This window comes from Sciurus carolinensis, chromosome 8 (assembly GCF_902686445.1).
Source record: "Sciurus carolinensis chromosome 8, mSciCar1.2, whole genome shotgun sequence".
Classification (NCBI taxonomy): domain Eukaryota; kingdom Metazoa; phylum Chordata; class Mammalia; order Rodentia; family Sciuridae; genus Sciurus; species Sciurus carolinensis.
The window spans coordinates 129,374,870-129,391,230 of record NC_062220.1 but is presented as its reverse complement, the minus strand read 5'-3'; the positions used below and the strand labels follow the sequence as shown (position 1 = coordinate 129,391,230).

Genomic DNA, 16,361 nt, shown 5'->3' with positions numbered 1-16,361 from the left:
ATACCTATGATTTAAATTGCCTTACTCTTCTTCACAAATATGTAAATATAGGCATATTGACTTAACTCTCCTATAGAACTTATTTCCCTAACCAGATTATGAACTTCAAGAAGATGAAGTGGTTTGGGGTTTGGGTTAGTTTGGGTATACTCTTAGCAAATAGTAGAGTATTAAGTATATTATAAAATATTGAATCTCAATGAATAAAGAAATGATTCACTGAGATCCGATCCAGCAGCTTTAGGTACCCTGTCAAGGATCTCGGCAGATTCCCGCTCTGTCCCATGGCGCCTCCCTCGGTCTTTGCCGAGGTTCCGCAGGTCCAGTCAGTCCTTGTCTTTAAGCTCACTGCCGACTTCCGGGAGGATCCAGACCCCCGCAAGGTCAACTTGGGAGTGGGAGCTTATCGCACAGATGATTCCCAGCCGTGGGTTGAGGAAGGTGGAGCAGAAGATCGCTAATGACAATAGTCTCAACCACGAGTATCTGCCCATCCTGGACCTGACAGAGTCCCGGACCTGTGCTTCTCGTCTTGTCCTTGGAGATGACAGTCCAGCTCTCCAGGAGAAGCGGGTTGGAGGTGTGCAGTCTTTGGGGGGAACAGGTGCACTTCGAATTGGAGCTGAGTTCTTAGCTCGATGGTACAATGGAACAAACAACAAGGACACACCTGTCTATGTATCGTCACCAACCTGGGAGAACCATAATGCTGTATTTTCTGCTGCTGGTTTTAAAGACATTCGATCTTATCGCTACTGGGATGCAAAGAAGAGAGGACTTGACCTCCAGGGTTTCCTGAATGATCTAGAGAATGCACCCGAGTTTTCCATCTTTGTCCTCCACGCCTGTGCACACAACCCAACTGGAACTGACCCAACTCCGGAGTAGTGGAAGCAGATCGCTTCTGTCATGAAGCGCCGGTTTCTGTTCCCCTTCTTTGACTCAGCCTATCAGGGTTTTGCATCTGGAGATCTAGAGAAAGATGCCTGGGCCATTCCCTATTTTGTGTCTGAAGACTTCGAGCTCTTCTGTGCCCAGTCCTTTTCCAAGAACTTCGGGCTCTACAATGAACAAGTGGGTAATCTGACCGTGGTTGGAAAAGAATCCGAGAGCATCCTGCGGGTCCTTTCCCAGATGGAGAAGATCGTGAGGATTACGTGGTCCAATCCCCCTGCCCAGGGAGCGGGAATCGTGGCCTTAACCCTATCCAACCCCGAGCTCTTTAAAGAATGGACAGGCAATGTGAAGACAATGGCTGACCGGATTCTGACCATGAGATCTGAACTCAGGGCCCGATTAGAAGCCCTCAAGACCCCTGGGACCTGGACTCATATCACTGAGCAGATTGGCATGTTCAGCTTCACTGGGTTGAACCCCAAGCAGGTTGAGTATCTGGTCAATGAAAAGCACATTTATCTACTGCCAAGTGGTCGGATCAACATGTGTGGCTTAACTATCAAAAATCTCGATTATGTGGCTACCTCCATCCATGAAGCAGTCACCAAAATTCAGTGAAGAAACACCATCCAGTCCATACCACCAAAGCTGCTCTGTCACGTGTGTTCCCTGCCTGCAAAACCTAGTCGTACATATCATGGATTAGAGATGCCCGAAGACCTGAAAGGTTGCCCTGGTGAGGCCGCCTCTGTTTAAATTGGCCCCATGTGAAGAGAACATCCTTGAAAAGTATTGAGGGCCCGGGATTAGAACCTTTTGAAGGCCAGAGAAAATTAAGATTTTTTATTTAAGAATAAAAAAGTATTTTGATCATGAGATGTAGGTACCTTGCCCCCTTGCTAGAAGCAGGAGTGCTGCTCATGTGCTTCTGTCGCGTGTTACCTGACTCTACAAAGTCTAGTCCCAAAAGAACAAGTGGTCTGAAGGAGCCATGTGTGATTGATGGCTGTGGCATTAAAACTCATCATCTCCACCCTGTGTCTCCTCTCCCTGCTCCTTCTGCATGGTCGTGTTACTGCTGCAACTAGTTCCTTAGGACGACTGTGGTAAGAAATGTATTTACATCATGACACACAGATACACACGTGTTTAACTGAAAAAAGTTTCACAACACATTATCAACACTTGCCATGTGTAGTGTGTTCTGAGATTTTTCTATTCTATTCTATTCAACCATGTTCTGTTTCATTGGAAAAAATAAAAATGCTGATCAAAAAAAAAAAAAAAAGAAAGAAATGATTCATTAATGAAGGTCCTAATCCAGCGAGGTTGCCTGGCCCTGGCTTGTACCCTGTTATAGTTTGCATCTTAAATGTTCCCCCAAAGGCCCATATGTTGCAGGTTTGGTTGCCAGCCTGTGGCACTATTGGAAAAGGAAGAAAAATTTAGAAGGTCAAGATTAGTCAGGAGAAGTTAGGTCATTGTGTACATGCCCTTGAAGGGAATATTAGGACCCTGGCCCCTTCCTTCCTTTTTGTTTGCTTCTTGGTCACCATGAGGTAAGCAGTTTTGCCCCACCATCTACTCCCTGTGATGATGTTCTGCCTCAACAAAGGCCCCAAAACAATGGGGCCAACCAATCATGCACTGAAACCCTGAGCCAAAACCCTTCCTCCTTTTAAGTTGATTACCTCGGGTATTTTGTCACAGTTATGGAATGCTGACCAACACACTCCCCCAGGCTCCTAGCATTCAAGTTTCCCTTAGTGCTCTCTCTATACTCTAGTTCCTATAATTTCATCACCATGTGCAGCAAAAGATTCCTAATTGCTTCAGGAGGTACATGTCTAACAAAGAATCATTCTCTCCAAATGTCCCTTTGTTTGTGATTTCTTTTACTCTAGAAGATAGAACTATATCAATATAAAATAAGTACCCAGTAAGAAACTTTGTAATCTATTTTAATTTCCTGATGCCCCCACCCTTTGGAGATCTGTAGGCCTGAGCCCCCAGCCTCCCAAGGCTAAGGGAACACACCTGGGGGTGGAGAGAAGAGGCTGTCAAGGACTGCACCAGGACAGCCCTGGATATCCTTAGTCCTTTAGGCTGATAAATCTCGAATACTATGTACCAATTAACTGATAATAAATGCTGCCAAAAAAGACACAAAGATTTGGAAGTGACTCACTAAATGGTCATTGATTTTCTTTTAATTCTAAACAAATACATTAGATGGTGGGTGTATTCTGATAGAATGAGAGAGCTGAGAAGGAGCCATTTGTGTGAATGTTCCAGTTTTCTTTCAACAATTGTAACCTGTTAAAAATTAAGTACATAGCTTGCATAACATAGTACTTCCTATTTAACTTGGCCAAAAACTAAAATCAAGGACAGTTATATAAACAATTTCCCAGTTTGCTCAATTAGGCAGAAATAAACCAGGCTCCAATTTGAAAAGACAAGGAAGAATGAATAATAAAATGTCACATCAGGCCCTATCTAAACTATAAATTTGAACTGGAAAAATCTTTTTTTAATATTTTTTTAGTTGTCAAGGGACGTTTATTTTATTTATTCATATGTGGTGCTGAGACTTGAACCCAGTGCCTCACATATGCTAGGCAAGGGCTCTACCACTGAGCTACAACCCCAGTCCCTGGAAAAATCTTTATTGTAAATTTTCCAATGGAGAACTAGATAAGTTGACTGACTTCTTCCGTAAATAAGTTTAAGAAACATTTTAATTTCCACAACCAATTTTCTATAAATTTAGCATAAGGTGTGTGGATTAATTTTATCAACTGCCTAATGCAAATTATGTGATAATTTATGTATTCACAAATACATTTGAAGGATAAAAATATAAGTCACATAAAAATTAAAAAAATATATCTTACTCACCTTTTTTATTCCTTCAGAGTGTAACAGTGCTCTGCATACAGCAGGGGTTCAGAAACATCTCTTGAATTAACTTCATATGTAATTTGTAAATTTTAAACTCAAAAGTTGACATGTACACTTGATACCCATTAGGATGACTATCCAAACAATGGAAAAGAGTAAGTGTTAGTGAGGCAGTGAAAGAAATTAAAACCCTAATCTACTACTGATGGAACTGTAATGGTCCAGTCATTATGGAAAACAGTATGGTAGTTCCTCAAAAATTTAAACAGAATTACCATAATACCCAGAAGTTCTACTCCTAGGTATATAGTGAAAAAAATTAAAAGTAGGGACTCAGATATTTTTAGAATAATGCTCAAAGCAGCATTATTTGCTAGAGTCAAAAGATGGAAACAAGCTGGACTGAAGATGTATCTCAGGCGATCCAAGATGGCGGCCTAGAGGGAGACTGCACCCCCGGTCGCTCCACAACCCAGGAGTTAAGAAGGGGAGGCATTGAGAGACTCGGACTGAAGTGGAGCCACGGGTGAGTCTGCCCACTGGGTAAAGCTCGGCCCGGGTGGCAGGCCCAGATAGAGGTGGCTTATCGGAGCCGGGCAGGGCAGCTTGAGTCTTCCCAAGGTAGTCTTCCACACTCCGGCAGTGGGCTCTTCCCACACGGCCAGCTGCACGGTACAGGCCCACAGTGAGAGCATTTCCGCACAGAGCCAGTTCCAAAACGTGGAACCAGTAGGGGGCTAGGGGCAGTATTCTTCGAATGAGCTGCTTTATCAGATTCCTCCAAGACATCAGGCTACTGAAGGCTGGGAGGTGATACACTGGAAATCTACTGGGACACTATAAGCCAATAGTGGAAAACTGCAATATCTCAGGGTCCCACTGACAACTGACCATTATGAGAAAACAAGGGAAGAAAATGTCCCAAACAAACCTAGATACTACATCAATAAAACCCAATGACAGCACAGCAGAAGAAATGTCAGAAAGGGAGTTCAGAATGTACGTAATTAAAACGATCAGGGAAGCTAATGAGGAGATGAAAGAGCAAATGCAGGCATTGAAGGAGGAGATGAAAGAGCAAATGCAGGCATTAAATGATCGCACCAATCAACAGTTAAAAGACCAAATACGGGAAGCAAGAGATCATTTCAATAAAGAGTTAGAGATACTGAAAAAAAAACCAAACTGAAATCCTTGAAATGAAGGAAACAATAAACCAAGTTAAAAACTCCATAGAAAGCATAACCAATAGGATAGAACACCTGGAAGACAGAACCTCAGACATTGAAGACAAAATATTTAACCTTGAAAACAAAGTTGAACAAACAGAGAAGATGGTAAGAAATCATGAACAGAATCTCCAAGAACTATGGGATATCATGAAAAGGCCAAATTTGAGAATTATTGGGATTGAGGAAGGCTTAGAGAAACAAACCAAAGGAATGAACAATCTATTCAATGAAATAATAACAGAAAATTTCCCAAATCTGAAGAACGAAATGGAAAACCAAGTACAAGAGGCTTATAGAACTCCAAACACACAAAATAACAACAGACCCACACCAAGGCACATTATTATGAAAATACCTAACATACAAAATAAAGACAGAATTTTAAAGGCCGTGAGAGAAAAGAATCAAATTACATTCAGAGGGAAACCAATAAGAATATCAGCAGATTTTTCAATCCAGACCCTAAAAGCTAGAAGGGCCTGGAACAACATATACCAAGCCCTGAAAGAAAATGGATGCCAACCAAGAATCTTATACCCAGCAAAACTTACCTTCAAATTTGACGATGAAATAAGATCCTTCCATGATAAACAAAAGCTAAAGGAATTTACAAAAAGAAAGCCAGCATTACAGAACATTCTCAGCAAAATATTCCATGAGGAAGAGATGAAAAACAACGATGCAAATCAGCAACAGGAGGCGCTAGCCTAAAGGAATAGCCAAATAAAGGAGAAACCAAATCATGTCAAAAACAAATATGAGTCAACTGACTGGGAATACAAATCATATCACAATAATAACCCTGAATGTTAATGGCCTGAATTCATCAATCAAAAGACACAGACTGGCAGATTGGATTAAAAAGAAAAATCCAACAATATGCTGCCTGCAAGAGACTCATCTCATAGAAAGAGACACCCATAGACTAAAGGTGAAAGGATGGGGAAAAACATACCATGCACACGGACACAGCAAAAAAGCTGGAGTATCCATCCTCATCTCAGATAATGTGAACTTCAAACCAAAACTAGTCAGAAGGGATAAAGAAGGACATTACATGCTGCTTAAGGGAAGCATAAATCAGCGAGACATAACAATCATAAATATCTATGCCCCGAACATTGGCTCATCCACGTACGTCAAACAAATCCTTCTCAATTCCAGAAACCAAATAGACCACAACACAATAATACTAGGCGATTTTAACACACCTCTCTCACCACTGGATAGATCGTCCAAACAAAAATTGAATAAAGAAACTATAGATCTCAACAACACAATCAGCAATTTAGACTTAACGGACATATATAGAATATACCATCCAACACAGAATGAATACACTTTCTTCTCAGCAGCACATGGATCCTTCTCTAAAATAGACCATATTTTATGCCACAAAGCTACTGTTAGTAAATACAAGAAGATAGAGATACTACCTTGTACTCTATCAGATCATAATGGATTGAAATTAGAAATAAATGACAGAATAAAAAACAGAAACTTCTCCAATACCTGGAGACTAAATAATACACTATTATATGATGAATGGATAACAGAAGACATCAGGAGGGAAATAAAAAAATTCTTAGAAGTAAACGAGAACAAAGACACATCATATCAAAATCTCTGGGACACTATGAAAGCAGTACTTAGAGGAAGATTTATTTCATGGGGTGCATTCAAAAAAAGAAGTAGAAATCAACAAATAAACGAGTTAACACTACAGCTCAAAGCACTAGAAAAAGAAGAGCAGACCAATACCAAAAGTAGTAGAAGACAGGAAATAGTTAAAATCAGAGCCGAAATCAACGAAATCGAAACAAAAGAAACAATCAGAAAAATTAATAAAATAAATAGTTGGTTCTTTGAAAAAATAAATAAAATTGATAAACCCTTAGCCACACTAACAAAGAGAAAGAGGGAGAAAACTCAAATTACTAAAATTCGGAATGAACAAGGAAACATCACAACAGACACGAGTGAAATACAAAACATAATTAGAAGCTATTTCGAAAATCTATACTCCAACAAAACAGAAAACCTTGAAGACATCAACAAATTTCTAGAGACATATGAACTACCTAAACTGAACGAGGAGGACATACACAACTTAAATAAACCAATTTCAAGCAATGAAATAGAAGAGGTCATCAAAAGCCTACCAACAAAGAAAAGTCCAGGACCAGATGGGTTCTCAGCCGAGTTCTACAAAACCTTTAAAGAAGAGCTCATTCCAATACTCCTCAAACTATTCCATGAAATAGAAGAGGAGGGAACCCTACCAAACTCGTTCTATGAAGCCAATATCACCCTGATACCTAAACCAGAGACACATCGAGGAAAGAAAATTTCAGACCAATATCCTTAATGAACATCGATGCAAAAATTCTCAACAAAATTTTAGCAAATCGCATACAAATATATATTAAAAAGATAGTGCACCACGATCAAGTGGGTTTTATCCCAGGGATGCAAGGTTGGTTCAACATTCGGAAATCAATAAATGTCATTCACCATATCAACAGACTTAAAGTTAAGAATCACATGATTATTTCAATAGATGCAGAAAAAGCATTTGATAAAATACAGCATCCCTTCATGCTCAAAACACTAGAAAAAATAGGGATAGTGGGAACATTCCTTAACATTATAAAGGCCATCTACGCTAAGCCCATGGCTAATATCATTCTAAATGGTGAAAAACTGAAAGCGTTCCCCCTAAAAACTGGTACAAGGCAGGGATGCCCTCTTTCACCGCTTCTATTCAACATCGTCCTTGAGACTCTAGCCAGAGCAATCAGACAAACCAAAGAAATTAAAGGGATACGAATAGGAAAAGAAGAACTCAAACTATCCCTGTTCACTGATGACATGATTATATATTTAGAGGAACCTGGAAATTCCACCAGAAAACTTTTAGAACTCATAAGTGAATTCAGTAAAGTAGCAGGTTACAAGATCAATGCTCATAAATCCAATGCATTTTTATACATAAGTGATGAATCTTCAGAAAGAGAAATTAGGAAAACTACCCCATTCACAATAGCATCGAAGAAAATAAAATACTTGGGAATCAATCTCACAAAAGAGGTGAAAGACCTCTACAATGAGAACTACAGAACACTAAAGAAAGAAATTCAAGAAAACCTTAGAAGATGGAAAGATCTCCCATGTTCCTGGATAGGCAGAATTAATATCGTCAAAATGGCTATACTACCTAAAGTTCTATACAGATTCAATGCAATTCCAATTAAAATCCCAATGATGTACCTCGCAGAAATAGAGCAAGCAATTATGAAATTCATCTGGAAGAATAAAAAACCTAGAATAGCTAAAGCAATCCTCAGTAGCAAGAGCGAAGCAGGGGGTATTGCAATACCAGATCTTCAACTCTACTACAAAGCAATAGTAACAAAAACGGCATGGTATTGGTACCAAAATAGACAGGTAGATCAATGGTACAGAATAGAGGACATGGACACAAACCCAAATAAATATAATTTTCTCATACTAGACAAAGGTTCCAACAATATGCAATGGAGAAAAGATAGCCTCTTCAACAAATGGTGCTGGGAAAACTGGAAAACCATATGCAATAGAATGAAATTAAACCCCTATCTCTCACCCTACACAAAACTCAACTCAAAATGGATCAAGGACCTCGGAATCAGACCAGAGACCCTGCATCTTATAGAAGAAAAAGTAGGTACAAATCTTCAACTTGTTGGCTCAGGATCAGATTTCCTTAACAGGACTCCCATAGCACAAGAAATAAAAGCAAGAATAAACAACTGGGATAGATTCAAACTAAAAAGCTTTCTGTCAGCAAAGGAAACTATCAGAAATGTGAAGAGAGAGCCTACAGAGTGGGAGAATATCTTTGCCAACCATACCTCAGATAGAGCGCTAATTTCCAGAATCTATAAAGAACTCAAAAAACTCTACACGAAGAATACAAATAATCCAATCAACAAATGGGCTAAGGAAATGAACAGACACTTCACAGAAGAAGATGTACAAGTAATCACCAGATATATGAAAAAATGTTCAACATCCCTAGTAATAAGGGAAATGCAAATCAAAACTACCCTAAGATTTCATCTCACCCCAATTAGAATGGCGATTATCAAGAATACAAGCAACAATAGGTGTTGGCGAGGATGTGGTGAAAAAGGAACACTCATACATTGCTGGTGGGGTTGCAAATTAGTGCAACCACTCTGGAAAGCAGTGTGGAGATTCCTCAGAAAGCTTGGAATGGAAACACCATTTGACCCAGCTATCCCACTCCTTGGCCTATACCCAAAGGACTTAAAAGCAGCATACTACAGAGATACAGCCACATCAATGTTCATTGCTGCTCAATTCACCATAGCCAGATTGTGGAACCAACCTAGATGTCCTTCGGTTGATGAATGGATAAAGAAACTGTGGCATATTTATACAATGGAATATTACTCCGCAATGAAGAATGATAAAATTATGGCATTTGTAGGCAAATGGTCGAAATTGGAGAATATCATGCTAAGTGAGATAAGCCAATCTCAAAAAACTAAAGGACGAATGATCTCGCTGATAAGCGGATGAGGACATATAATGGGGGGTGGGACGGGCTAGCATTAGGTTTAGGGTTAGGTTTAGAGTTAGGCTAAGGAGAGCAGTAAGAATGAAGGAAAGAAGGACTGTGTAGAGGGAAAAGAGGGGTGGGAGGGGTGGGAGGGGTGGGAGGGGTGGGGGGGATGGGAAAAATATAATAAACATCATTACCCTATGTAAACGTTAAAAAAATAAATAAATTAAAAAAAAAAAAAAAAAGATGTATCTCAGTGGTTAAGCATCCCTGGGTTCAATCCCAGTACCCGCCCCCACAAAAAAAGGTGGAAATAATTCAAATCCAAATGTCTCTCAATAGATGAAAGAATCAGTAGTCACATGGGCCAGTAGTCCTAGCTACTCAGAAGCCTGAGGCAGGGGTTTACTTCAGTCCAGGAAAACATAATGAAAACTTGTCTCAAAAACACAAAACATCAACCAGGTACAGTGGTCCACACCTATAATCCCAGCGACTTGGGAGGCTGAGATAGGAGGATCAGAAGTTCAAGGCCAGCCTCAGCAACTTAGGCTCTAAGCAACTTAGTGAAACCCCGTCTCCAAATAAAAAATAAAAGGGGCAGGGGGTGTGGTTCAGTGGTAAATTGCCACCAGGTTAAATCCCCAGTACCCAAAAAAACAAGAACAAAAACAAAAGGCGGATGAATAGATTTTTTTAGGAAGTTGGTATAAACAGGAAATATTATTCAATCTTTAGAAAGAAGTGAAATTCTAATACATGCTACTACGTAAATGAACCTTGAAAACATTATGCTAAGTGAAAAAAGCCAGACATAACAGGACAAATACTAAATGATTCCATGGAGAAGGTAACCATAGCAGGCAAATTCATAGAGAGAATGCAGAATAGAGGTTACCAGGGGTGGAAAGAATGGGAAGTTTAATGGGTAGAGTTTCATTTAGATGGAGGTGATTTAAAAAAAGGGGTAGGGGTTTGGAAATGGATAGTGGTGACTGTTACAGAGTATAGTGAAGGTTCTTAGTGCCACTAAATTATACACTTGAGAATAGGTGAGGCGTGTTTTTTTTTAATATTTTTTAGTTGTTGATGGACCTTTATTTTTTTAATTCATTTATTTATATGTGGTGCTGAGAATTGAACCCAGTGCCTCACACATGCTAGGCAAGCGCTCCACCACTGAGCCACAACCCCAGCCCGTGAGGTGTGTTTTATGTATAGCGTACCAAAGTAAAAAAAAAAAAAAAAAAAAAAAAAAAAAAAAAAATTAATAAACATTTAGTTTTCACATTTTTTGCTTCACAAAGGAAAGCAAAACTTTCCTTTTCAAAGGCCTTAATTTCCTTTGGGGCTTCTTTTCAATGTTTTATAGAATTCTGACTAAGATATTTGTAAAATAACACATTTGAAGTAATTTCATTCTGGATCATCCAGGATAGGCTATTACCTTTCGCATTATCAGTTAATTCAAGATTCTAGATTTTGCCAATAAAAGAGGGCAGAATTATTTCAGGACACTGCCACAAGGTGGTGATAGAGATTATAAACAGGTAATATTTAATTTCTTTCAAATTGCTTCTTCAGAGCAGCACTAGGGGACACTCTATTACAATATTTTTTATGAGTCTGAAAACTACCTAATAGTCCTTAAAGCTTCCAAGGTATCCTTTGTTGACTTCAGAGTATAACCATTAAATCTGATTCAACACAACGGTTGACTCCCTTAAATTCCAAGAATTAAAATGAGGAGCAGGCAGGGAATAGCAATAAGAGTTTCAGATGTAGTTCCAACCCATTAAACCATGACCCCCTACTGGGGTAGTTATTAGCTTTAGAGACAATAAATAAGAGGAATAATGATTTTTAAATAGCTTTCTACACTGGTGGAGTCCTTTTTTATTTCTCTGCGATCATAAGATATTCTGATGGCATGTCTAGAGAATTGAGCCCTGAAAATAGTATCAACCAATTAGGACACAATGCACTACCACACCTATATCTTTTAAAGCATACAGACAGCCTGGATTAAATTGATATTATCACTGAAAACCCTGAGACATCCAGGGCACTTGCTTTTGAGAAAAGATTCGAGTTAGGCTCTTTTATTAGATATTATTAGAAATCAATATCTATGAATAAAATTGAATTTTATACACAGAAATGTATGTATACAGAGAAAACTAACCAGCAGTACAATACAGTAGAAGAGATTTTGGAGTTAAGGGACCTGGGTTCAAATTCTGACTCAACTAGCTAGCAGTTGTGTGGTTCTAGCTAAATGACTTAATTTCTCTGGGACTCAGTTTTCTTTTTGCAAAATGGAAACCTATATCCAACTTTCCATGGTTCTTATGTGAGCATCTGTTTATCAGAAGAGGTAGCACAGCGTAACAGTGAAGCACTTGTACTGTTCTGGAGCCAGACTACCTAAAAATCACATCTCAGTCTGAAATTTATTCACCATATGACTCTGGGCAAGTTGTGTGCCTCAATTTTCTCATTTACAAAATAGAGATAATAATAGTACTTACTTCACAGGGTTATTTCAAGGATTAAATTAGTCATTGTTTGTAAAACACTTGTACATTCTCTGATACATATTTCATTATATATAACAATGTTTGCTTTAAAATATTAGGGTTCAGGGCTGGGATTGTGGCTCAGTGGTAGCATAATCGCCTATCACATGTGAGGCCCTGGGTTTGATCCTCAGCACTACATAAAAATAAAATAAAGGTACTGTGTCCACCTACAACTAAAATATATATATTTTAAAAAGATTTTTTAAAATAGTGTTCAATCTCCTGGTTTTCCTCTAGCCTCCCAGTTGTTTTTTCTCACTGGCCACTGTAGATTTTTTTCCCTGACATTTTCCACTGTCGTTCTGATGTTCCTCAAGATCTGTCCTAGAGGGGCTGGGGAGATTGCTCAGTCAGTAGAGTGCTTGCCTTGCAAGCACAAGGCCCTGGGTTCAATACCCAGCACCGCAAAGAAAAAAAAAAAAAAAAGATCTGTCCTAGAGCTCTTCTTTTTTCACTTCTAAACACTCTCCCTGGATGAACAAATACCTTCTTATTTTAATTACACCTTCTAACAATTTTGTATGTATATCCTCAGGTCAGGTTGCCCTCGTCAGTCGCTAACCAGTACCCCTACCAGTCTATTAGATAATTCTAATTGATGTGCTCAGCACATCCAATGTGAATTCTTTTTCCAAAAAATCTACGTCTGTTCTCTAGCTAAGTGGAAAACATCAGCAGATACCTAATCACCCAAGACTAAAAGATATGACTCAATCCTATTCCCTTCCTTATTTCCCTGCCCAATCTCCTTAATATTTCTCAAATGTGTTCACTTCTTACTTTATCCATGTTGTCTTTTCTGCTTTAGATGAGATCAGACTTGTCTTTTGCCTGAACTGCTGCAACCACCAATCTGCCTAGGCTTTTCCTTCTCCATTCTGTTCTTTATATTGCTGTCAGAGTTTTTCTTTTAAGTCACAACTTGATTATGTATTATTTCTCAGACTGAAATATTTCAATGTCTCCCCATTTCCCTCAGGATAAAATCCAAATTCCTTACCAGGACTTCAAGATTTGGCTCATATCTCCCTAGTTTCATATCTAATCATTTCCCCTTACACTTTTATGCACCAGTCATCCTTATCTAGTTTAATTACACTAAGGGACTATATTCCCTCTGGTTTTTAGGCTTTGGCAATATGTCCTTCATCTGAAATTCCTCCTGCATTCCCAGTTCCTACTCATATCCTGTAGATGGCTTAGTATAATTTTCTCAAGTAATGATTTCCTGATTCCCACTATCAACACAGATTATGTGCCCAATGCAAAATGGACTGTATCACAGTTGCCTTTATGTACTGACCATATACCATGAAGTAAAATTAGGGCAAATGTGTATATATCTATTTCATTCTTTATCATTTAACCATCACCACTATCAAATTCTAGAACATTTGTATCACTAATAAAAGAAACTCCAGACCCATTAATCATCACTCTTACTGTCTTCTACTCTCAGCACCCAGCAACTACTTAATCTACCTTTCATCTCTATGGATTTGCCTATTCTGAAGTGTGTATAAATTAAATCATATAACATGTGACCCTTTGTGTCACAGTACAGGAACAAAATAGGGGCTCAATAAATATTTGCTGAACCAATGGAGAAGCACTATAGAAAGAAAGAATTTATGGCCTAGGAAAAGCTTACAAAATTTTAGAGGTGGGTAGGAGGAACTTTAAATGTCATCTAGTCCAAATATCTAATTTTCTAGGTGAGGAAATCTAGATCCAGAAAAATCCTTGACTAACCCAGGCACAGTCAGCCATTTAGTGACTGAAGTGAGACTTAAAAACCACAATGTAGGAGTTTTTCTAGAATGACTCCCAAAAATAAAAGTTCCCTTTTGCTTTCACTTCATCTAGTATCATGCAGTGACCAGTAACTCCCTAGGTGTTGGGCTTGCTTACTTGCTTGTCTCTAAGCATGGTTGGGTCTATTTCTGGTGTTTTAGGATGAGCTTGCTTCAAGAAAAAGACCCAAATCAATTTCTCAAAATAACCAGGCCCCTTTCAACCTCTAATATTCTGTTGCTACTGTTGTTTCTCCCTTTGAGCAGGTGTTTTGTGGAGGTTGCCTACTGAAGTACAAGCCCTGCTTAATTTTGAAAGCTCACAAGCTGACAGCCCCAGGAAGTATGACTCTAGAGTTCACACACTCTCAGAGCATAGCTTTGATGTGTATTGTGTCACCTTGTTCTGACTCATTATCTAAAAATCAAAAAGAGATTTCACATCTATGGACTTTAAGAATAGAACTCTTTCAAATGTCTTTTGCTTATCTACTTGTTTGCATACTGTATCCACAAACATCTGAAACTTCAGAGCATGCATATCATTCATTCTTGTTTGATATGTTGTCTCTGTGACAAGTATTAATGATCTTCTTGAGAGTTGAGATTTCTGTGTTCCTTTGGGGGAAAAAAAGTTGATTCCAGGTTTACCTCTTGACCTACATCTCAAATACTCTATTTTAAATGATGGCACAATTACTATTTTACCGCTTCTGTGTGTGAAGACAAAACAAAGATTAACCAGCTGTTGTTTTGTTAATTGAAACCTAAACCACCTTTTTCCCATTCCAAGTGAAGCAAAACACACAGTTTATTAGGTTTGTCCTAAAAAGTCATACTTGATACACTAAGGACTTCTTTTTTTATACTAAGAATTTCTACACATTTTCACCAAACTTTCAAAACCACAGTTTTTACAGGAAAATCCCCTATCAACTGAACAATATCCAACAGATGAATTCTGAATTTCAACTAGATGACCTTCTTTACATATGTATGATATGAAGGATAGCTTTGCTCAAAGGGAGTGCATATCAGGAGAAATGGGATGAAGAGATTCATAAAGCTGGAAGGGAACAGAGATTTCCTCTAATATTAATTCGACCCCTTCATTTTAAAGAAGAGGAAAGTGAACTTAGTGAAGAAATGACAGTCTGCTTTTCAACAAATAGTGTTAAAACAGGAGGATGTGCCAGGCAGAAAGGAGGGTGGGGGGAGAAAGAAAAGAAGGAGGGAAAAACCGACCTTACCCTAAAACTCACACCATGCACAAATATTAATTCAAAATAGAGCATGGATTTAAATGTAAAACATAAAGCTATAAAGAAAAGGAAAGTGAAGCTCAGTAAGGGAACTTCGTTTGCCAAAGTTCATCCAGCGACTTAGACCTGACACAGAGCTTGCTTCCATAACTAATTATTAACCAGTTTAACAAATTCCATTTGGCCCTAATAATTCTGCTACTCTTTGCTCATTCAGAGTAAATGGTTTCCACTATATTAACTGGGTATTTGTTCATGCTCTTTGGGTCTTGAAATATCTTTTTCATGCTATTTCAATTACTCATTCGGCATTCACTAGGCAACTGCCCTGTGCCAGGCATCGTGAGGATTAGAAGCTGTAAGACACTGTTCCCATCTCAAGGGACTCAGAGTCCAAGGGAGAGAGAGTGGATTCTCATCCTAATAAGATTTAAAACCCCTTTAGGGCAACAGGGAGCTTTCCTTCCTTCTCACCAGGTGAACAGAGCCAGTCAATGCTCTGCACACCGGACACATTTTGGTGATTGGCCATCTTGAGTTGCAGGACACCGCTGTCCCTCCTGAATGGAGGACTGAAACCCACCGAGATTAAAGGGCACGTGCTCCATAAGGTGAGAGAGGAGCGCAGGCCACCCCAGGGGACTGGCCGCCTCGCTCACCTCTTGCACCAGGCATTGGTTACAGGGGGACACGCCAATGGCAGAGAAACCTGAGCAGGTCAAGGACACCCCAAAGGTCCACAGGCGCCTCCTCCCAGGGCACAGCCTGCTGCCTGGCGGCTAATGATGGCTGCGGGTCCTCACCCAGGCCCTCCCTGCAGCTCCTGGAAAGTGCATCTTAACCCGTGGACGGTGGGATGCGGGTGACCCACCGCATTCTATTTCCTTCTCCGTCTCCTTGTAATGTGTGGAATTTTTGCTCTGGAAAGTCGGGGCGGGGGGTCACCTAGAACCTCCCCTCTGCCGCCTTCTCAGCCCCGAGTTTCCACTTCTCCTCCGAAAATTTTGTACCCCGGGAAAAACTTAAAAATTAAAATTCTCAACTAAGAAGAAAAACAAAATTTAACATGAAGAGCTCAGGACTAACGACGCCCAAGCGCCCTTTCTCCAGAGACCTGGGCT

At 39.4% G+C, this 16,361-nt stretch overlaps 1 protein-coding gene across 1 annotated transcript; it reads left to right on the top strand.

Annotated features, from left to right (window-relative positions):
- The first annotated feature begins 269 nt into the window (after positions 1–269).
- LOC124991094 (aspartate aminotransferase, cytoplasmic-like) lies at positions 270–2,173 on the top strand. Its single transcript, XM_047561835.1, is given in 2 exon segments — positions 270–433; positions 435–2,173. Coding segments are annotated over 2 exon segments (1,230 nt in total). The 5' UTR covers positions 270–284; the 3' UTR covers positions 1,516–2,173.
- Positions 2,174–16,361: the final 14,188 nt, after the last annotated feature.